The following is a 22,432-nucleotide window of genomic DNA, read 5'->3' on the forward strand; positions in this document are numbered from 1 at the left end:
AGGTCCCTTCTCCAGTGACCTTGTGAGACATCATGGTCAATATCACTGGGAGCTTCATCTCGCCTTCGGCGGACGCGACGGTCTCTCCCCAATTCATCGCGTCGGCGGGACTCTTGGCCTCTGTCCTCGATGGCTTCACTGTCTGGAAGCTGCTAGGAACTCTGTTTATTGCCGCTGTCATTTACGATCAGTGTAAGTGCGCTTGCGCTCCGATCTCTTCAAAATCCTTTTATTCTACTCTTTTTTGGTGAAAACCACTAACAACCCCTTTTCCAGTCAAATACCACTACTACAAGGGTTCAATTATCGGTCCTGCATACAAAATTCCCTTCATGGGCCCATTCTTGGAGTCTGTCAACCCCAAGTTCACTGAATACAAGGCCAAATGGGACAGCGGCGAGCTGAGTTGTGTTTCTGTCTTCCACAAGTAAGCAGCCCCGAACAGAATATATAGATGGATCTCCGACATGCAACGAGCATATCATGCAGAGCATCTAGGAAATACTTTTCCGGCACAGTACTGACAATTGCCCCTAGGTTCGTTGTAATTGCATCAACTCGTGACATGTCCCGGAAAATCTTCAACTCGCCGGCATACGTGAAGCCTTGCGTCGTAGATGCTGCACACAAGCTTCTCGGTAAGGACAACTGGGTGTTTCTGGATGGTAAGGCGCACGTTGATTACCGTAAGGGTCTCAATGGTCTGTTCACCCGCCAGGCTCTGAGCATGTACCTCCCCCGCGTTGAGGAGGTCCTCAACGACTCTTTTAAGCGCTTCCTGAATAAGTCCGCAGCTCTGAAGCACGAGCCTACTCCCTGGATGCCCGACTTCCGTGAGCTCATGACCGCTCTTTCTTGTCGCACTTTTGTCGGCTATTATATGTCCGATGAGATCGTCCAGAAGGTCGCCGATGACTACTACTTGATCACTGCGGCGCTGGAGTTGGTCAACTTCCCTATTATTCTACCCTACACCAAGACCTGGTATGGCAAGCGGGCTGCTGATATGGTCATGGCTGAGTTCGCCAAGTGCTCCGCTAAGAGCCGTGCCCGCATGGCTGCTGGTGGTGAGGTTTCGTGTATCATGGACGCCTGGGTCAAGGCCCAGCAGGACTCTGCCGCGTACCGTGAGAAGATCGCCAAGGGTATCCAAGTTGACGACTCGGAGAAGCCTCCTCAGGTCTTGCGTGACTTCAGCGACCACGAGATTGCCCAGACTATCTTCACCTTCCTTTTCGCCTCGCAGGATGCTACCAGCGCCGCCGCTACTTGGTTGTTCCAGCTCATGGCCGACCGCCCAGAAGTCTTGGATAAGGTCCGCGAGGAGAACCTCCGTGTCCGCAACGGTGACCGCAGCGTTCCGGTCTCTATGGAGATTCTGGATGAAATGCCCTACACTCGTGCCGTTGTCAAGGAGACCTTGCGTTACCGTCCCCCCGTCATCATGGTCCCCTACCTTGTCAAGAAGGATTTCCCCATCACCGACAAGATTACTGTCTCCAAGGGCTCCATGATCATTCCATCTGTTTGGCCGGCCACCCACGACGAGGAGGCCTACCCCAACGCTGACTCGTTCGATCCGGACCGTTGGATCACCGGTGATGCTGAGGCACAGACCAAGAACTGGTTGGTCTTTGGTACAGGACCCCACTACTGTCTGGGACAGACCTACGCCCAACTGTCGCTTATGGCCATGATTGGCAAGGCCAGTATCGAAATGGACTGGGAGCACACCCCTACTCCTCTGTCTGAGGACATCAAGGTGTTTGCCACCATCTTCCCCCAGGTATGTTTTCTCTTCAATTCTTCTGCCATTTGGTTACCTCCGGTTTCTAACGGTTATCTTTAGGACGACTGCCTTCTCACTTTCCGCCCTCGCGCTTAACTTATGAGTTCCTTGAAAGTAAATCCAAAAGCCATGAAGCTGGAACCACGCCCCCACCTCTGGATAGAAGGGCTAGGTCATCCAGCTTGGCCTTTCTGTCCTGGAGATAGAGGGGCCATTTCACTTCACCCTTTCTTTTCTCAATTTCGGCTTGGCGGTTAGGTAGCACCAAGGGTGGAACAAAAAAGCCCAAGTTGTCTTACACTCAACTGCCAGGTGAGAGGGCGCCTGGAACCCTATACCCAGTCCTCGTACCATGCGCATTCCTGGGCTTTCCCGTTTCCATCTCCTACGATTGGAGCAACCCTACAGCCACTCACATAGAATAATATTAATCCACTTTTTGTATTCTTTTACAATTGTAATATGTATAGCTCTGAAAGCGCCAACCCACCTAGCCCCATGCTGCCCATCTGAGTTCAATCAACCACGTTGATTACTTATGCCTCAAATGGGCGTTGCATATCCACATCGCCATTTCGCAGACTCTCTCTATTCATAAAGAAATGACGAAGGATTCCTTTCTTCCTCGCAAGCATCACACGCCCCTCTTGAGCTTCCCCCTTCTGATAAACACCAAACCGCCGAATATCATCCTCATCCAAAAACTCCCAGTCAAGATGTTCATCCGATATAGTGATTGGAACTCCTTCGGCAACCTCCGCGATGAACGTGTAGCTAGCTATCCACGACTCTTTGTGCCAAAAGGCCGTTCTGTACACAAGTGGGAAGACGGCGTCAGGTGAGATGTGCACCCCCGCCTCCTCATACGTCTCTCGAAGCGCAGTTTGCAAGATAGAATCGTCTTTTCCAGGCTCATGCCCTCCCCCAGGTACCTCCCAGCTCCCGCCCCATGAGCCATCATGTCCTCGTTGTATTAGTAGAACCTGTGGCTTGGCTGGGTTGGTTGTTTGATGGAAGACGATGAAGCTAGCGGTAAAGCGGCCAACGTTGGGGTTATTTTCTTGGAGGACGGTGATGGGAACATCGACTTCTTCGAGTTTTAACACAAGGGGCTCTGTTACTGAACCATTGGAGAGGGATGTCATGGTTAATGAAATGAAGCAGCTGTGTAGGACGTTGTCTTTAGGTATAGAACGTGTTGACAACCCCCCTTCTCCTAGTTGGGTAATTTGACACCTGAGCACTTGACACCTAAGCAATATGGCAAACTAAAAATCAGGTTGCAAGATCAGGTTGCTAGATCAGATTGCTTAGTGCCAACCTGATTTACTAGGTGTCTAGTATTTCTTGTTACAGATGGCCAATAAAGACTATTTGAACTCTAGAAGACTTTCGTTATGGCGTTTGATGGTGCCTTTTCAGTCAGAACAGTGTCTATCACATCGGGAAGACGTTTCATTAAACCATAACTTCTTCCACGGCATACTGAAAGTCAAATAATGCCTCGGGCGTGATATATCCAACGGCTCATAAATCACACGATTAACGGGCCATCCCCCCACGTTCGCTCTGAAACTCAAAATAGAAACTGAATTTCAAAGCGCCCATCATTGCAACAGTAATATGCACAGACCAACAGAATAAAGAGGTTGAATGCCATAGAGTACATGTGTGCACTACTGTAGTGATGTCCCAACAAAGCAGGCGGTGACAGCCGGCACTGACATCATCCGTCGTAAACCATCCAGATCCCCATAAGTTCGCCGACCTCGGGATACTCAACATAAAAAGGACAATGGCAGCTTTACCATCTGCGATGTGGCGCTCAATCGCCACAATCTCCTCCACAGCTATCAAAGCTCCGGCCCGTCAAAACATCTCCAAGGCCTTCCAAAGAGCATCTCTCCCCGCAACCAGCCGAGGAATCACTTCCCTATCGTCGAGACGCGGTAACATTGCGCTCACGAGTGAATTGAGCCGCAAGAACCAAAGCCAGGACTCATCACGTCTGTTTGGTCAAATCCGATGGAGCAGCGATGAACCTGGAAGCTTGCGGCAGTGGGGATTTGAAGATGTATGTGATCTAACCTCGCCATGATTAACCGAGGTTCTGAGAGCTATTGCATGCATCTTTACGAGAAACCTGAGTTCTAATATATTTCATGACTAGATAAATACTGCTCTTCCTAGCACCAATGTCTCTTCCCCCACCCACACCCCCATCCTAATCGACGTTCGTGAACCCGCTGAGCTAAACGCTACCGGAATCATCCCTACGGCTATCTGTATCCCGCTCGCGTCTCAGCCCGATGCGCTCTACCTTACTGCTGATGAATTCGAGACCCGCTTTGGGTTCCCCAAGCCGTCTGTGAGCGATGATCAAAAGATGGTGTTTTACTGCAAGGCTGGTGTAAGGGCTCGGGCTGCTGCGCAGTTGGCCGTGCAGGCGGGGTACGATCCCGAGTCTATTGGAGTTTATGATGGTAGTTGGTTAGATTGGAAGGATAAGGGTGGAAAAGTAGAGGTCTGGGAGGGCGGTGATTTTTGATTAGTGCTTCTGGTACTATGGAAACTACGAAAATGGATAGGAGGAAGTACATACTGGTGCCTCGAAATTAAGTCAGGGAAGACTACAACTATTAATGGATATTAGAATAGGCAGGTGAATTCTAAATAACTTTCATTAAAAAAGCAACTACAAGTCAAAAGAGATATCTGTAGACCAGGTTCCTTATCTTCCCATGTCATTCATGTACAGGCGACCTTTTCTTTTTACCTAGTCGTGGTCGTTCCATGATATGTCCACATCATAATCAAAAACACAAGAACTTTTTCGCTTTTTAGACGTCATAGTCATATATAGCACTGAATTTTGTGCCAACATTCTCATAAGACATACCACATCAAGTCCGATAAACCTTTCAACTAGAGGCGGTGAGGGTCAGGAGGTAGCAACGTTCACGCGAGAAAAGGCCAGCCAGAAAGATGAGATGGGAACGTTTGAATATCCAATGATGGGATGTTCTCGAAACACCTTTTAAGCTGGAAGCTATAAGCCTCACGCTCATGGAATGTCGAAAACGGGCTTGAGCTTCTTGACCAGACCCCACTCCTCCATAGTGACCTCGGCACGGTAGAACTCCTTGAGAGTGTCGATACTGGCACGGGAGATGACAGAGTACAATTGGTCCTTCTCCTCAAGCTGGCGGCCGTACATGGGCTGGTTGGGGCCCTCGACCTTGACGGCAACCGAGGGCTGACCCTTCTTACAGACAGGGATAGCCTTGTGGTCGCGCTCAATGGATGTCCTGTGTTAAAAGGCTGGTTAGCATGTGAATGATAGCGGTCCATTAGAGATTATAGCTTACACTCGGCCAATGTTAATGATTTCCTTTTTACCGTCGGCGTTAGTTCGCACAGCGGCCAGCGGGGTGTGCATTCGCAAGCTACCCTCGAGAACATCGATACCAATGACAATGGGATCCTTCTTGTTGAAGACAGCAACAGGGCTGATCACGCAGGGGAAGACAGCAAGCAACTTGCTCTCCTCCTTGCGCTGTTCAGTCAGCTCCGCCATGTGCTTGGTGAAGTCGTCGAACAGGTGGTAAATAATGTCGGCAGTAAAGATCTTAACGCCGACCTCAGCAGCGTAGGCAGCAGCGTCCTTGTCAACCCGAACGTCGAAGCACAGCATGACTGCGTACTCCTTGGCCTTCTCCAACATAGTTCCAGCCATCATGACATCACGCTTAAAGACAGGACCAATAGAGATGTTGGCCACGGGAATCTTCGAGACCTTCAAGAACTCCAGAAGGGCCTCCAGAGAACCAAGAGTGGAAGCCTGGACAGTGACACCACGGTTATCCGTGGAGACGCGGCTGAGGAGGTTCTCAAGATCAGACATGATCTCGTCCTCCAGATCCTCCTCGTCATCATCAGGGCCCACAACCATTAGACGGGAACCAGCAATAGCGTTCTCCAGGTCGTTGGCAGCGATCTTGACACCCAAAGCAGCCTTAACCTCCTTGTTGTGAACGTACTGAGACTTCAGACGGAGTTCTTTGAGTGGTGCCGGTGTTAACAGTGCTCGAATATTGGTTGTGATAGCACCATTCAGACCGCACAAAACGATTCGGTCACCCTCACGCAGGATACCGTTGGACAAAACAACGTCAATTGTGGTACCAAGACCTTCAATGACCTTGACTTCCAGAACAGTACACTCGACCTCAGACAAGTACATCAGGGAGTTGGTCATACGCTCCTGGGAGAGAGTTGTGAGAAGCTTCAGCATGTCAGGAATACCCTCACCAGTGTGGGCGGAGGTGGGAACAAGGGACACGTTCCGGGCCATGGACTTGTTCTCGAAGAAGAGTTCGGAGTTGAAACCCTGCTCGGCGAAGGCGAGCTTGGTGGCTTCCAAGCGGGTGCGGAACTCGTTCTGGACACCCTTGTTCTGCATCGACAAACTGTCCTCGAAACCGTTGTTGTCAATCTTCTTCCAGCCGTACAGACGATCGATCTTGTTGAGGGCTACAATGAAAGGAGTCTTGCGGTCACGCAGCAAGCGCATGGATTCCAAAGTCTGGGGCTCCAATCCGTGCATGATATCGACAACCAGAATGGCAATGTTGCAAAGGGAAGAACCTCTTGAACGCAGATTGGAGAAAGACTCGTGACCAGGGGTATCGATGATCAAGAGACCAGGGACCTTGAACTCGAACTTGCCATCCTTGTTCACAACAGCAGTCTTCTGCTTCAAGGCATCGACGGGGAAGTAAGTAGCACCGATTTGCTGGGTAATACCACCAGCTTCACCCTCCTGCACATTGGTTTGACGAATCTTATCCAGCAGCTTGGTCTTACCAGTATCGACGTGACCAAGAATACAGCAAATAGGAGAGCGCAGGTTGTCCTTAGAGCGGGCCGCAAGAGCCTCCTCGTGCAGCTTCTGTCGCCGATCAGCAGCCTCGGCCTTCCTCTGGGCAATGGCTCTTTGGTTAGCAGACTGCTCCTCATCCTCGGAGGAAGAGTCATCATCGGAATCTTCATCGGAGTCTTCGTCAGAATCTTCCTCCTCACCATCCTCTTCTTGCTCTTCCTTCTTCTCCTCGGTAGCGCCGTTAACCGCGGGCTTCTTCTCCTCCTCGTCATCAGTAGGAGCGTCCCAGCTGTCCTTCACGTCGTCATCATCCTCGGCAGCCTTCTCCCAGTCATCAACGGCATCATCGTCTTCGGCAGGAGCCTTAGCAGCAGCGGCCGCGGCTTCAGCCTTGGCCTTCTCCTCAGCCTCCTTTTTCCGGCGTGCATCCTCAGCTTCACGCTGGAGGCGTGCACGTTCGGCAGCAGCTTCAAGATCGACCTCCTCTTGCTTCTTGCCACCCTTTTTCTTGCGGTTTTCGTAGACAGGGCGCTTCTTGTCGGCACCACCTTCCTCAAGACCAGCAACCTTGCCAACACCGGCCGCAAGCATCTGCTGCATGCGCCTCTCATTGCGCTCCTTGGCTTCCTTCTGAGCCTTGGTAAGAAGTTTGCCCTCCTTGCGCAGCTGCTCCTTCTTCTCACGCTCACGCTCCTTCTTCAAGGCACGAGCGGCCTCGCGCTTAGCTTCTTCTTCAGCATCTAAGCGCGCCTGCTCTTCCGCGGCCTTCTTCTCTTCCGCGGCGATACGCTCTTCCTCCTCACGCTGCTGGCGAAGCAGCTCCTGCTGCTTCTGAAGAGCAGCAAGGTGGGGCGGAAGCTTCTTCTTCTTGCCTCCAGTCTCGACAGCAGGAGCCGGAGCGGCCTCTTCTTTCTTGGTTTCAGCGGCGGCCTTAGCGGCCTCGGCCTTTTCCTGGGCAGGGGTAGACTTCTTCTTCAAGGCAGCCTGAAAAACAGATACAATGTTAGTTAGGGAAAAAGCAGTAGGCAAATGCCGAGATCCGTGTAAAACATACCTGCTCCTTCTTCCTTTGCTTCTCACGCTCCTTCTTCTCCTTCTCCTTCTCTTTCTTGGACTTGACGCGGAATTCTCCCTCTTCGGGCTCGGCAGCTGGAGCTGGGGCCTTGATGGGCTTCTTAGGCTTGCCAGCAAATACATCATCCTCATCGAAATTGCCCTCCTCGGGCTGCTTGCTAGCAAGATCGACTGCAGGTTCGGCGGCAGTATCGGCAGCATCCTCGCCCTCAACAAAGTCGTTGACAGGCTTGCCCTTCTTCTTCTTCTTCTCCTTATTCTTCCGCAAGGCAGCCATCAGGCCACCAGCGGCAGGAGCTTCTTCGCCAGCCTCAGCACCATCCTCAGTCTGGTCGTTGGTGGGGGTATCAACGGTAGGGGCCGCCTCGCCGAGCTCAGCCTCCCAGTCCTCGTCCTGGCGCTTGTTTCCCTTCTTCTTGGGAGCCATCGTGTCGAATGTTATGTAATTTTTCAGGTTTGATCTTTTTTACGTTCGTCGGGTTTCGGATCGGAGGGCGATCGGAAGGACGTAGTGGGCGCACAAACGGAGCTAACCGTTCACTTGCGGGATGTAGCCGTTGAATATGGCGTCGCGACCACGTAAATTAGGAAGGGAACTGTGGAAAAAGTGTTCCTGTTCCTCTGAAACCCAAATCCCCAGAAAAGAAAGGCGAAATTTGGTGGACCGAGGGGGAGAGTTGGGAAGAGAAAAAGAATTTCGGGAAATAATCACTTTTGGTGGGGAAACAGTGCAATCTGTCTAACGTTGCCACTCAATCGAGTCTTGAAAGTATACAGGCATAGCAATGATTATGCACTGTTATATGATTCAATTTTACGATATTAAGATCCACCTTCCATCATTACATGTATCTCATTCCTATTGAAATTTCACTAATATTCAAATTCGATGCTCTGTGGCTAGGGTGCTCTGCTTTATCAAATCTCCATGAGACAATGCTCATCGGACCACCGGAATCAAATTGTGATATCGAGCGTTTTTCGCAGCCAGGAAATGATTGCTTCGGAAGACGGATGCCCTACAACCGGAAGAGCAAGTCGGTTGAAAAGTTCCCTGGCAGAATTGGAGTCCAGCGATGTAATGATATTTTCAAGGAAATCCGGTCCACGGTGTGACAGACGATTCAGGATGTCACCATCAATATGAGAAGCAGTCAGATCGTGGGGATTTCTTCGTCGCAGCTGTTTAGGAGCAGACGGACAAATACTGTCGACCTTGTAACAGATGTTTTGCAAGAATCTCAACATTTTCAGCTCATCTGCGTTGGGCAAAACAAATCGGTAGATGGAGCCAAGGACGGTGAATCCATACAGACTGCTATCTGTCTTGTTACCGGGGACAAAACGCAATATCGACTCATGGAGCTTGGCTTCCGCCATAGTGCTGGAGGAATTCATTTTGTTGACCGTGTCGCGGCTCCATTGATCCTCGTCAAGCGTGGTAGCACAGACTCGACCACCGCGGTGGCTCATGTAGATAACAGGGTTGTCATCATGAGAAATCAAATGAGTCAATCCATCGCGTTCAATGCGATCCCATCTGCGGGCCACCAGTACAGAACTCTCATTGAGACCCGGTTGATTAACAATCTCAAACACTAGCCATGAATGTCGCGCACTCAACGTAAATATGAAATTTCCATGAATGGAAATGGAAACCACGGCGGAGGGGAGTTCTATTGGGGCCGTTTTATGCCACGTTGTAGATGCTGCCTTGGATGCCATCGGGATCAGGAAGTTCCCTGCCCCAATTATGAGGCTATCTTCGTAGGCCGCCAGTGCATGGATTGGCCCTTGCATGATTCGGGTAAACTGAGTCATGCACTTGATGTTGTATGGTTCGGATGAGTCTCGTCGGGGAGCAAGTAGAATGAGCCTACCCTGCTGGGGGTCGTTATGGTATAATGCCGGCATGGACGTGCCAATGGCGACCATGTAGTAGGTTTTCCCATCTCTTTCAAACGTCCAGTCTAAGATGCAAGAGACTGTCTCCCCACGGGCCGACTCAGGTCTCCAAACATGGTGGTCGGAATTATTGTGGACCACTGAGCTCTGTGAATCTGGATCCACAAATTCGATGAAAGATTTAACAGTCTTGGTGAGGGGATCTTCAGGGTCCTCCACACTTGAAATATTGTATGACACAATTAGAGCCTGAAGAATGGTCGAATATGCCATCTTCTGGGGTTTTCCAGGCAAACCAATGCGACGTGGAACCATCTTAGCTTCTTGGCTCAGAGAGCATACCAGAAGCTGTCGGTCTGCGAAGCATAGTAAATTTCCCAGGGGAGCTCCTGACTCTGGGTTGTGTGGATCGACAAGGTCAAAGCCATGTATAGAAATAGGGAAGTATGCAGGCTATGATGAACGTTAGGTCTTGAATAATGATGGAGTCTAGATTAAACTCACATTGCTCTGGTTTGTGATCCAGACTCGTCGAATGGAATACTCGGAGGGAATACAGTCTGAACTGTACGACACATGCCATAACTCATCCCCACATGTAAGCAAGGCGAACGCGCCATTCGTCTTGAGTCGAATAGACGTTGTTCCGATGCGTTTTGCCTCCTTCTGTTGTAGTCCTGTATGCAGTTTTTGTGAGCAAATTACCTCAAACATATTACACGAGATCCAACAGACGGAAAGGACATACCAATCAAGTTGTTGGCATTGAAATCCACTTCAAATGAGACAAGCATCCCGCTTCGCAATCCGCAGAGTAGAAACGCGCGTAAGAAGCCATTTGCCGAAGTAGTCCGGATGGTCACGAAGCTTTCAACGACCGTGGACAAGTCGGCATTATCTTCAAGGGCAACAGAAGTCTCAAACAAGAAGACGATGTTCTTTTCCTCAATCACGAAAACGTCAATCGTGCCATCAGGGTTGCCCACGAAGAGAAACGTCATGTCGCCAAACGTTTGCAGAGAAAGGCAAATGGGCTCTTTGGCAATAGTGACAGGCTCACCAACGTCTAAGCGGACTTCATCACCACCGGTGACAACTATTTTAGTCATGTAAAGGCATGCTTGGTCTTCATACCGCACAGCAGTAATCACTGCTGATTTTGGACCATCGACGGCCACTGTAAGGATAGTCACCTGGTCTTTGTGCGACACGCGCGTATTCAAAGCAACGTTGTGGAGAGCGAAGAGATGAGTTGCTTCTTCGGTGACTTGAATGAGAATACCATCAGGGGTGCAACCTGCAGCCAACGTTTGTCTACTATCCAGTCCTGTCTGTTCTTCTTCAAGGGCGATGATTGATTCCTCCATACCCTGGTTCAGGTAAAGAAGCAAGGTTGAAAGAGGATCAGAAAGCAGTATGTAAACACCACCGTTCACATTTTCAGGTAAAGTCCACATGTCTCGGATACTCGAAAAATCATCAAGCGGCACATTGAAGCCCTGTTGGGCCTCAAAGCCCCATCGAAACTCATGAAGCGCACCACGACTCGCCGTAGAATCAGAGCAAGCAAAGAGACGATTGCTAGCAATACCGCCATAGGGAGTACTTTGGGTCACTGGGCAGACCATGGTGGCATCCCGGACTGGGGCCCAGTTGAAGAATCTTTGCACACACCTCGGGCCGGCTCGAGCTTCTTGTACAAATAGTCCGCCATCGCCAGTGCTGCCAGATGCCAGGATGAAGTCACCGCCTTGGGAGCCCATGTCAAGGACATCAAACGCCATATCGACATCACAGTGGATCTGACCCAAGGAGGTTTGAGTTTCTAAATCTCCCTCATTGCCGAACTCTAGAAGATAAATCCAGCCATCCTCGCGGCAAAGATAAATTCCATCGTGGCTCTGACTGTACAGCCAGTTGCGGGCTGGTCTTGCCCAGCGAGTCCACATCGATGCGGCGCTGATGTCTGGATTGGGAGCGAGAAAGGGGTACCTTGTAGGACGGGTTTCGCCATCAAAAGAATATACTGCCATGGAGGTGGTGGTAAGGACCAAAAAAGATGATTCCTTGGTCAGCGGAACAATCATGGTCGGTAACCTGTGCTGCTTGCGAAGTTTGAAGTCGTATATCTCTGGCTCACTAGCACTGAGACGTTCGTTGTCTTTCCATACATACGTCACAGCATCAGTGACACCGTCCAGTTGTACGATCAGAAGTAGCATTATGTTCTTATCGTCGGCAGTCTTGGGGTAGAGAAATTCCATGAACATGATGGTTCCATCAATTCGATAGAATTTTTCCTGCATAGCAAGTGTCAATGGTTGATTACTCAAGGCTGGAAACGATAGCTAAGTACCTCTTCGATGGGATCCAGTGTCCCGTTAGCCATTTGCGATTGGGCTTCATGGGGAGGTTTAAGTCGCATGATTCCGAAGAAATCTTTCGGTGCACATACTGCGACGGCGCGAGACCTAAATCATAATTAGCCTGCCACATGGTAAAATAGAGTGAAATTCTTACTTTGGATCAACAGCAATTTGTTTACCAAATCGCATTTCCAAGCTCACATTGACCGGGAATGGGCGACAAAAAGTGACGAATTCATTTGGCTTCGACGGGGAACAATAGACGAAATGCAACTCTTTCATGTCCACGGCAAGTACAAGGATCTGTGATGGACCATCATATGCAGCCTCAGATTGTATTTGTGATTCCAGGGGGAGCTCCGTGCTCACATTAAGAACCTTTGCTGCACCGATCGAGCCTTGAAAATCCGTCTTCTCAGCCACATCCTCGAGATAGCCTGCAGATATTGCTTCTTTGATCTGGACTCGCTTCTCTCCAACAAACACAACATCATTGTGATTCTTGTTTCTCAGACGCGCTGGTAAAATCCATTTGATCACTGGACAGGCAAGGATGGTTTGGGTGAGAATTCCCGGTACTTCAAGCTCATTGGAGGAGGGAGATGGACGCGTTGTAGATGCACTGGCCATGTTGTGGATGTTGAAATATCGAATGGCGATTATCCGAGGTGTTCCTTTTCAAAAGACTGTATCTGCGGGGGCAATAAGGGTAGAAAATAGTAGAGGAAGCTGTAAGGAATGATGTGATGGCAGAACAGATAGGTAGCAGACAGGCGAATAGACCCTGGGTAGAATCTCTATTCGATGCTTCACTTATATCACTGGCTTGATCTAATGATCACGTGTCATTCGGGGAGGAAAGGCAAAGGATATCAAGATGAGCCTGAGGCTTTTCACTCTGGCCAAATGTTTTTAAACGAAATGAATGTATGTTTCTTGTTGATTGAGATTGGGAAGCTATGACAGTTGATTTGTCCCAGCATTGAATCAGACCGTTCAATTAATCATTTGTCTCACAAGTGTCATATACTGCTTGCCCTGGAGACCCTATATTGGTTAAAGTTAACATACGAAATTGCGTTAGATAGGAGGGTTTCAATCAGAGCATGAGACCTACAGCTTTGACGCTAATGATCGAGGATCAACGCAATGTTTTCAATGAAAAGCAACATCAAGCAGACTCAAATCAGTACATAGCACTCAATGGTACCCATGAGATTTAGTAGATGTAGCTTAATATAGCTTTGAGGCATACAGTAGCTCTAGATCGTCAAGAGCTACTTCGTCCTGCGGGGTGATTGTCCGATCGCTGCGGGACCCAAGGTCAAGGCAGCTGAGAACAAATCGGATCCCTGTATGTGCTGCTAACTTTTTGCTCTTGTCTTTATCCGGCCAACTGTATTGCAGAATCACTTGGATGTGGGATCGAAGTGGATGTTTTCTCAGGATCCAAAGGGCAAGTGGAGGAATCACGTTGGTGTTGGTGCCTCAGGCATATAAGCGGGATCGCTCCACCTGATGTGCATATCAGCCTCCTGTCCTTTTTCCATCACTCATGCAAGTTCACTGTTGATTTCAACAAATATCAAGATATCTTGTCCTCCGGGCAATATCGAAGGCCTTTTAGTCACAAGATCTGCACATTTGCTGTGTCGTTCAAAGAAGTCGTGACCTATAAGGGCCAGTCATCAAACCTTCAGGTCAAATGCATATCGAGCTGGCCCGGATGGCCTGAATATCGTTTGCCAATTCCATCACAAACTTTGCCTGCTTCTCCAGCCTCCTCTCTTGTCCTTGGTTAAGTGCTTTAGCTTGCGCCTTGTGAGTGACATAGATTTCGGCAATGGCCCTATCCGGCGTTGAGCTGCGCAATGAGAGCTCGACAGAGGATTCCATCTCCCTTGGTAGCGAAAAGACATCAGAGACGTCAAGCGAGATATCTGAACGACTATTGGAGACGCAGCTGAAAGAGAAAGCCCGATCGGAGAAAGCAGAGGCAATCCGCCAAGCCTGTTGCGCTCATGACATGAAGGCGATTGTCCACCACGCTGTAAGCGAAGGTGGACTTTTGGAGGATGAGCTCCGACGACAAGCGTGTAAGAGTCAAATAAATTGTCGGGTATACAAAGGCTAACGTCTTCTAATAGGGCCTATTCTTCTGCAACTCGACAAGGGTATACAAAATGACAACCTGAAACCGTCAGATGAACTCCCACCACATACCGATGAGGAACAGGTCCAATTGGACGTGAATCGGTCATTTGTCTATTATCCGAAAAATCTTCCTGCAGAGGATATGGCGGAAAAGAAGGCGCAGTTGTCAACCTTAATCACCCAAATCCTTCGAAACTACCCCATGCTTTGTTATTTCCAGGGGTATCATGATATCGTGCAAGTCTTTTTCTTGGTTCTAGGAAACCAACAAGCAGCATCAGTCATGGCACATATATCCCTTTTTCGTATCAGAGATTATATGCTCCGAACATTATCACCGGCTATCAAACATCTGCAGCTCATACCTGCCATCATTGAAGCTGCCGACCCGGCTTTGCGACAACACCTCTCCCACATTCAACCTTTCTTTGCCCTTGCCGCCACGCTCACTCTTTATGCGCATGATATTCAAGAATATAGCGATATTGCCCGCCTTTACGATTTTCTATTAGCAAAAGAGCCGGTAGTATCGATCTACTTATTTGCCGCAATCATCCTGTCCCGAAAAAAAGAACTCTTGAATATTCCTCTGGATGAGCCGGAAATGCTTCATTTCACTCTTTCCAAGCTTCCACAGCCACTGGACCTAGATAGCCACATCTTGCATGCAGAGAAGCTCTTCAATGACCACCCTCCTGAGTCTTTGCCGCATGGAATATGGAGAAGCATCTCGAGATACAGTGTGCTCAAGACATCAAGGGTCTCGTCCCCAGACTATACTGTCAGGGAGGCAGTGAGGCTGTTTGAGAAACAAAACCGGCAGCTTTATCGTGAGGAGCTTCGAAAGAAAGCCATGGATTTCACGTGGAAGCATCGGCGGGCGGTCGGATCTGTCGCATTGGCTGTTTTGGTCGGTGCAGCATCATTCTATATCCGCAGGAAAGGACTGGACACTTCTATTTGGTCTTATGTTAGACAAGTCCAAGCTTTTTTTGATTGATTCAATTTTGTTATGATACTAGAATAATAAAAGCAATGTACTCGAGTTTGTTTGAATATTGGATTCGTTGGACATGTAAAACATTAACTGTTCTGATAAGACGAGTTTCACGGAGACATGTGGGCTGCTTGAAAGAATTTCTAACTTTCAAATTTTTTAATTCATATTCTTGTTGAATGTTTCACCTAGATATCTCTCTTTCCATCAGGATAGAGTTCGGGATATTAAAAATATCAAGCTGCTGTGAGATGAGTGATACTGGCTCAGGTTCATGAAATTGGTGCCCGGATACGAATGACTAGGATGTGTATTTATATAGTGAGTATCCTCTTGGGTTGAAATTTTTGTCAGGCATCTATGTTTCATCTCCAATGACTTTGAAAGTTAGTAGCACATCAATTCCAATTTCAAGTACCCGATAATCAATGTAAATTGCACAGAAAAGTAGCACCCTGAGTGGTGGTTGTAGGTAGGCTTTTTGACCACGTGTGGCTGCAAAGTGTGGCGCTGTCCCGGGGGAAGCTGATGTGTACACTTCCAACTCTCCGATAACAATCATCTTCTACAACTCAACACATCCACCATGGCGAACAGGGGCTATGATGTCGTAGTTGATGTAGATGCAGAGGTAGGTCTGATACTACACCACGTGAATGTCAATCTTCTCACACATCCCAGGGCGACCTCGGCCATACCGACCTGCAAGAGGACCTTGAATTCCATTCGTCCAGTGAGTGCTAAACCACCTGTGATAGAAACCACTGAATACCTTTAGTAACCGTCTTTTCCTCACAAATAGACTTCGAAAGTGACCAACGCACCGCCAAAGCCCAAGCCGACTCATCCCCGTTCCTGGGTGGTTCCTCCTCCCGTGGCCGCGACCGATCCCCTGGCGGGACACCTACCAAACACAGCTGGTGGTCAATTCACTACTACGAGCGATTCTTCGATGTCGACACGAATGAGGTCTTCCGCCGCTGCATGGCGACGCTGTACCCGCGTTCAAACTTCCTGGACGTCCTCGAGGGAAACGCGGACCTCTACGGCCCCATCTGGATCGCGACGACGGTCGTCGTGATCCTGTTTCTCACCGGTACCATCTCGCAATGGCTGTCTAATAACGACGACAAACACTTTGAGTACGACTTTAGATTGCTGTCAGGTGCTGCAGGTCTAATCTACGGGTATACTGGTGTCTTGCCCATTGCCCTTTGGGGAGCTCTGCGCTGGTTCGGGAGCTCGACAGCTGATCTGATTGAGTGCTGGGCTTTGTATGGTTATTCGAATCTGGTATGGATTGGCGTTGCGCTGGTTAGTTGGAGTCCACTTACGGCGCTGAACTGGGCGCTTGTGGGTGTTGGCTTTGCGTGGACGGCTTTCTTCTTGCTGCGCAACCTCTACCCGGTGCTGAATGCTACTGATGCCAAGGCGAGCAAGATCCTACTTATCTTGGTTGTCTTGTTGCATGCCGGTTTGGCTATTGCGATTAAGATTCTCTTCTTTGCGTGAGTTCCCCACATCCATGAGGACGTTCTGTCTGGATTTATGATGGCATCTTTGCTAATTTGACCTATAGCCATGCGAGCCCCGTTTCTAAGAAGAACAAGGACACGGGCAGTGACGATAATAACGACAATACGCGCCGCATGATGTTCTAAGCTTAAAATTGATGGTGCGATCTTCCGGTGAGATTGAAGAATGTCTGTCTTGCTCGCATCGCGTACTTGTTTTCTCTATTTCCTTTGCACGGTACACAGATAGGCCATGCATGTATTGTATTTTACACAGGCCATTGTATGGCTGATCAAATCCAATGAGCATTCCCCCAAGAGAACACTCGTAGGTGCTGTGGCCGTCTAGTATATCTCGTTCTCCAAGTCGTGAACCGTCATATCGAGAGAATCACGCATTTGATTGAGTGCGGGGCGAGAGCGCGAAACTACTCTAGAACCCCTCAAGACATTGAGAGACCATGATGTCCTTCATAAAATGACCTCAATGAGCCCCGCACTACGCCTAATCTAATCAATCTAATCGACAATGAAACGGCTTTTGCGCTGCAAAATTTTGAATATTTGAACTTTTACTTCAATTCATGGATTGCGACTTGGACCTCGAGAGGAGCCAACTAACATAAGTAGTACCGTGGCTGTGATTGTTTCATCATTTCTAACGCCATGTAAAAACCTCTCCGTGTCGCATCCCAGCCAAAACCCAGACCTGGAATCGGCACCACAGCACCCCGAGCACAACACCGATCGATAAGCGAATCGTCTATTTGAGCTTCTTCTTGGGGCGGAGCTGGTTGGTGTGACCGCACTTCTTCTTGCGGCAGTTGGTGGCACGAGGAGGGAGACGAGCCTATAGTTTCTATGTTAGTGTCTGGTTCTGATCTTAATCCGGAGGTCGAACTGTTGTTGCCGATGTCGAAGGAATGATCGCATGATGCAGTATTCCAAGTCGATGCATGGAACCGGGAATTTTCAGGTGGATTGGGATTCACGTACGTAGCACTTGCGGCAGATGGACTTCTCGCAGTTGTACTTGGAGGCAAGGGCCTTCAGGGAAGGCTCAATGATACCACCACGCAGACGGAGGACAAGGTGAAGGGTAGACTCCTATAGAGTGAAACCAAGTCAGTCACGGTTCCAGATGTGTCGCACAAGTCCTTTCGCAAACGCATCAAACATCGACCGGTAATCCTTCTCTTTCGTATCCTAGAATATATTTGTCGTGATGCATGTGAAAGTGTCGGTCGGAATTCAGATCCACATTGGATACAGCCCCCACCCAAACCGGTCGATATCGAGTACGAATGAAATGACTTGTCGATCCAGATAATGAATTTGCCTCATACCTTCTGGATGTTGTAGTCGCTCAGGGTGCGGCCATCCTCGAGCTGCTTGCCAGCGAAGATCAGACGCTGCTGGTCCGGGGGGATACCCTCCTTGTCCTGGATCTTGGTCTTGACGTTGTCGATGGTGTCGCTCGACTCGACGTCGAGGGTAATGGTCTTACCCGTCAGGGTCTTGACGAAACTATATCCAGCCGCATTAGTGGCTTGTCCTTAACGTTGTGCGGATTCTTGCTTCTTCGTTGGTGGGTTCGTTGAAGGTTGCGGATTCGCGGGTTCTCGGAAGTTCAGGATGACCTACATCTGCACTAGAAGCAGGGGAAAAGGACATGTTAGCTCATCTTGTTCACAAAGACGTCGGGAATGCGTATTAACGAATTTCAGGTCACGTACTGGTTGCGAGTTTTCGTTGGTGTCGGCGGTCGGTCGCTGTGTTCGAGGCGGAGGAGGCGATTACAATTTGAGGATATCTCGCTTAGGGGAGGTGGGCCAACCATACTTACCCTAAGCCCTAACATCAGCACCCGCGGATTGCCGCTTTGAGACATCTCACGTGACTTACAGCGCCTTCCCTGTTTAAGATGTCTCGCGTCATTTTCATTGGATGATGTATTCCCTGTACATTTCATGTGCTTGACCAACTTCTTAATCTCGAGATTGATCCACTAGGAATATCAAGGAACTTGATATGTTATTACCAGTAACTGGATATACTATCAATTGAGGTATCCTCGCACCATTACTCACCCCCAACATCCAGCCCCATTAGCTGTTCATCTAGTTCATCTAAATCATCTAGTTCATCCATCTCTTCCCCGCTACTTCCATGTAGCTCTTCCTCAGAATTTGACTCCTCTTCACTCTCGGATTCCGATCTCTCTTCACTGTAGGATTCTGATCCATATCCTGTATACTCTGAGCACCCCTGGTGCTCCTGCCCATGCCCAAGCCGCCATTCAGCAGCTGATACCGCTCGGACAAGCGTATGTAATGAGACGGCTGCTAGTTTAGCCGCTACCTCATAAAAGGAGCGTGCTTCTTCGGGAAGCGCTGACACCCATCGGTATCGACGGTACCATATGCCTGGTCTGGCAACTATCTCCCCCTCTTGGTCTGGAACAATGGGTACTGAGAGCATACCTTCCATGGATCTTCGTAGAAGATCGTCAAGCTCTTTTTCCTCGTTATCAGTATAAGCAGACTGCTCTGCACCGAGATCATGCCTTGAAGGAGTCTCTGTCTCTGTCTGTGTTTCCGATACGGGGAACATGTCGGCAACCACGTTGGGGTCCTTCGTGGTATCCAACCAGTCTTTCTCGTACCAGTCCATGTACTGATCTAACTGGTGAGGTTCCATCCTTGATACATCCGATGCGGACACTTGGATAGCTTTTTCTACCCCAATCCTCCCCTCGGAATGTTTTTGGGATTCATACTGCTGCTGAGCTCGCACCCATTCCTGCCAGTCGATGCCCTGAGCGGTGGGCTCCATGGCTGTGACCGGATTCCTTGGTATATTATCAAACGGGAAAAGCAATTTGGTGGCTATGACAATTAGGACAACCATCTGGATCTCAGGCAGCTGAAGCGATTCTATACGCTTGTCGTCGTTGAGGTACTCTGGGTATTCGAAAGTGAAACCAAGGAGCCTTTGTATCACCTTGGTCATCTCATACACATCAACTGTTTCAAAGTTAGTTTTCTCAAAGCTGCGTTAAGGTCATAATTGCATACTTGGAACAGCCAATCTTTTGATGTGCCGATGAAAGATGATAGGGGAGTTAATGGGAGGTAGCTCCATTCCAAACTTGCGTTGGTAGCGAAGCGCTATATCTCTGATCGTTCGATGCAAAGCCTCCACTTTTGGTATTTTCTATTGGAGAGTTAAGCAAAATGAAAGCAGGGCTGCATATATGGCGGTAATAAATGACTTACATTAACAGTAAGAATCTCAGTAAACTCTGGAGGAAGCTGCTTCTTGATCTCCCGAGGTACAACCTTTAACGCTCGGATATAAGGAATATCCTGGCGTAAAATCAATCTGTTGAGCGGGAGCAGGTGGTTAGTATAAGCCAATGCCCGGAACGTTCAAGATGACAGCTGCCGTCATACGCAAACAGTGTATGAGCAGGTTACATACTTGTGAAAGTCAGCAACACAGAATGGAAGCTGCATAATAAGTGCTGCTAGATAACACAGAGCCACAGTCTCGGGCATGCGAGGCCAAATATGATACGTGGGCCTAATGGTGGCGCTCGATTCATCGTCGTCTTTCTGCGAGGCCTGTGAGCTGAAAATCTCGGGTTCACTATCAATATCCTCGTCTTCTGTAGACTCGGTGATCTTCAAAGCGTAGTCCTGGAGCTTGAGAGCCCAGAGATCATGAACAATACCCTATTAGATCTGTCAGCCTTTTTCTAAAAAGGTTGCGTACATCCCTGCGGAAGATTTACCTCAAACTGCTCTGGGAACCCATGTTCGTGGACCAGAGCATAGCATTGTTTCCACAGGATTATCTGATAAGCTTGCAGGAGCAGGGTTTGTGCCTTTCGACCACGAGCAGCTGATATGGTATTAACACTGAGGCTATTTCACGGAGGAATGAAACATACTCTTTCTCGATTTTTCCTCCTTCTCCCTCTTCACTCGGTTGATTCTACCCAGTTTTCCGAAATCATCTGCGTCTTCTTCAATTTGCCGCCCCTAATGGAAATCTTTAGAATGAGATATCCCTTTGCGTGGACATGGATTGGCGACACGTTTCGTGCATACCTCTTGCAAATGTCCGCGACGACAGAACCAGAGGCCATTGTCGACATAGTATCTTCGCTCACGGCATGACTCTTGGCCACAAACCCCTCGGGTGACATAGTCCATGCCGAGGCAACGGGGTCATGCTGGTTGGGGGATGTTGAGTTTACGGTTCGGAACGTAGTTTTTTTTCTGCCTTTTCCAGCGACCGCCGGTTCTGTAATCACCGACATGCGGTGTTGAAACTCCCGTTTATATTGAACAGCCTGGTTTCAAGGGCCCCGAATATGGATCTGAGACTACGAGAAGTACGAGGATTTTTTTTTTCTATATATCTCTAGGGAAGCAATTACAGAAATTGGTAACAAGATTTACTAAGTTTAATTGTTCGTCATACTGTCATGAGATGCTAAGACTCAGAGATGATCATCGGACAACACGTACTATGCCAACCAAAGCAATTCTTCTCGTCGTTTAAGCCTACATTCCAAGGCCTATATTGGGAAAGCGGATCCGAGAAGCGATAAGACACAATAGACGTCCGGTCAATTGGCCAACGGACCGTATCCTTCATCGAACCATGGAAGCTGAGATTTTGATGTGAAGGGAGGTGGGGCATGTGCCCGATTTTTTTTAACGTAAAGGTTGACATAACATGTGAAAGATCCAAGAGTATGGCGCTTAATTACCCTTGGGAGCCTCCTTGGCATCAATGCAGGCCTCCTCACCCATGGCAGTCTGAACGATGACGTCTGTAGATGGTTTGTTAGCGAGACTTGCTCTCAATTGGACGTAATAAGAAAGATCCCTAGTAGGATATAGTGTGTACTTACTGACGTCCTTGCTGTCATCGTTGAACAAGTCCATCAGCTTCTTCTTCAGCTCAGTCTCCTCGGGGACCTTGACGTCGTCCTTGAGATCACCATCATCGGTCAGCATGGAGAGGAAACCATCCTCAGAAATGTCCAACTAAATATAGTGTCAGTAGAGACTCGAATACAACCTCAATTTGCTGGCGAACTCACAAGCTGGTACTCGCGGCGGTTGACGATGGGGACGTCCATGTTGTGGGTGGAGGGAGACAGATCCTCAAGCTTCTTGCCGGTGAAGATATCGGTGGCGACCATGTGGACCTTGGCGTGACCGTGCTTGCCAGTCTTGGAGGTGGACATCTCAATGATCTTGCAAGGGCGACCCTTAATGACGACGTGACCGTTCTTGCGCAGAGCGGAACACTGCATAGGGAAGGTGGTCGAGGCACCGGCATCAGCCGACTCGAAGGTAACGTCAAGCTAGAGAAGTATGTTAATTCTGTACGTGAAAATGCCATTCAAAAGAGATGTTTCCGCGCCGGGCTCGATAGGGGGCTTGTGGTGCGCCCTTGAAAAGAGGGGAGAGAGCCTCTAGATGCGGGGCTCTCGCACGCACAGTGAGCGAGTGGCTTGGAAGGTTGCAGGGTTGGGGGCAAGAGGGGAGAAAAGACGCATAGACAATTCCGTACCTCTTCAGCAGACATGGTGAATGAATGAGAGTTAGATGAGGAGTATAGAAAAACAAGAGATGGGGGTGAAGAGAAGGGAGAAAAGAGGAGTTTTCTTCGAGAAGAAAAAGACAGAAAAAAGGCTTTGTGGTGGGGGGCTTGGTCGCTACCCTGTTT

The 22,432-nt window shown here is 49.0% G+C and overlaps 9 protein-coding genes across 9 annotated transcripts; 4 read left to right on the forward strand and 5 right to left on the reverse strand.

The window, feature by feature from the left end:
• Window positions 1-32: 32 nt before the first annotated feature.
• On the forward strand, window positions 33-1,885 carry erg5 (C-22 sterol desaturase erg5; the record flags this gene model as incomplete). Its single annotated transcript, XM_057120339.1, has 4 exons — window positions 33-192; window positions 277-427; window positions 538-1,786; window positions 1,850-1,885. The coding sequence occupies 4 exons, from the start codon at window positions 33-35 to the stop codon at window positions 1,883-1,885; spliced, it is 1,596 nt and encodes a 531-aa protein (XP_056969894.1).
• A 440-nt stretch (window positions 1,886-2,325) lies between these two features.
• On the reverse strand, window positions 2,326-2,934 carry N7484_009953 (NUDIX hydrolase; the record flags this gene model as incomplete). Its single annotated transcript, XM_057120340.1, has 1 exon — window positions 2,326-2,934. One exon carries the CDS (start codon window positions 2,932-2,934, stop codon window positions 2,326-2,328), a length of 609 nt encoding a protein of 202 aa, XP_056969895.1.
• Window positions 2,935-3,584: 650 nt separating this feature from the next.
• N7484_009954 (rhodanese-like domain-containing protein) lies at window positions 3,585-4,337 on the forward strand (the record flags this gene model as incomplete). The annotated part of the gene is made up of 2 exons (XM_057120341.1): window positions 3,585-3,863; window positions 3,960-4,337. 2 exons carry the CDS (start codon window positions 3,585-3,587, stop codon window positions 4,335-4,337), a joined length of 657 nt encoding a protein of 218 aa, XP_056969896.1.
• Window positions 4,338-4,853: 516 nt separating this feature from the next.
• Window positions 4,854-8,172, reverse strand: N7484_009955 (putative mitochondrial translation initiation factor IF-2; the record flags this gene model as incomplete). The annotated part of the gene is made up of 3 exons (XM_057120342.1): window positions 4,854-5,097; window positions 5,158-7,655; window positions 7,726-8,172. 3 exons carry the CDS (start codon window positions 8,170-8,172, stop codon window positions 4,854-4,856), a joined length of 3,189 nt encoding a protein of 1,062 aa, XP_056969897.1.
• Window positions 8,173-8,702: 530 nt separating this feature from the next.
• Window positions 8,703-12,646, reverse strand: thtA (the record flags this gene model as incomplete). The annotated part of the gene is made up of 5 exons (XM_057120343.1): window positions 8,703-10,103; window positions 10,155-10,327; window positions 10,399-11,950; window positions 12,007-12,121; window positions 12,171-12,646. The coding sequence occupies 5 exons, from the start codon at window positions 12,644-12,646 to the stop codon at window positions 8,703-8,705; spliced, it is 3,717 nt and encodes a 1,238-aa protein (XP_056969898.1).
• A 1,213-nt stretch (window positions 12,647-13,859) lies between these two features.
• On the forward strand, window positions 13,860-15,170 carry N7484_009957 (TBC domain-containing protein; the record flags this gene model as incomplete). Its single annotated transcript, XM_057120344.1, has 2 exons — window positions 13,860-14,112; window positions 14,164-15,170. 2 exons carry the CDS (start codon window positions 13,860-13,862, stop codon window positions 15,168-15,170), a joined length of 1,260 nt encoding a protein of 419 aa, XP_056969899.1.
• Window positions 15,171-15,753: 583 nt separating this feature from the next.
• N7484_009958 (Yip1 family protein) lies at window positions 15,754-16,828 on the forward strand (the record flags this gene model as incomplete). The annotated part of the gene is made up of 4 exons (XM_057120345.1): window positions 15,754-15,798; window positions 15,849-15,900; window positions 15,970-16,675; window positions 16,747-16,828. The coding sequence occupies 4 exons, from the start codon at window positions 15,754-15,756 to the stop codon at window positions 16,826-16,828; spliced, it is 885 nt and encodes a 294-aa protein (XP_056969900.1).
• A 1,935-nt stretch (window positions 16,829-18,763) lies between these two features.
• On the reverse strand, window positions 18,764-20,901 carry N7484_009959 (TFIIB-type zinc finger domain-containing protein; the record flags this gene model as incomplete). The annotated part of the gene is made up of 7 exons (XM_057120346.1): window positions 18,764-19,707; window positions 19,759-19,897; window positions 19,960-20,065; window positions 20,165-20,418; window positions 20,478-20,587; window positions 20,637-20,727; window positions 20,797-20,901. 7 exons carry the CDS (start codon window positions 20,899-20,901, stop codon window positions 18,764-18,766), a joined length of 1,749 nt encoding a protein of 582 aa, XP_056969901.1.
• Window positions 20,902-21,456: 555 nt separating this feature from the next.
• On the reverse strand, window positions 21,457-22,291 carry N7484_009960 (Eukaryotic translation initiation factor eIF-5A; the record flags this gene model as incomplete). Its single annotated transcript, XM_057120347.1, has 4 exons — window positions 21,457-21,527; window positions 21,609-21,744; window positions 21,801-22,067; window positions 22,277-22,291. 4 exons carry the CDS (start codon window positions 22,289-22,291, stop codon window positions 21,457-21,459), a joined length of 489 nt encoding a protein of 162 aa, XP_056969902.1.
• Window positions 22,292-22,432: the final 141 nt, after the last annotated feature.

Source organism: Penicillium longicatenatum, assembly GCF_028827895.1.
Source record: "Penicillium longicatenatum strain IBT 33135 chromosome Unknown contig_6_segment0_segment0, whole genome shotgun sequence".
NCBI lineage: Eukaryota > Fungi > Ascomycota > Eurotiomycetes > Eurotiales > Aspergillaceae > Penicillium > Penicillium longicatenatum.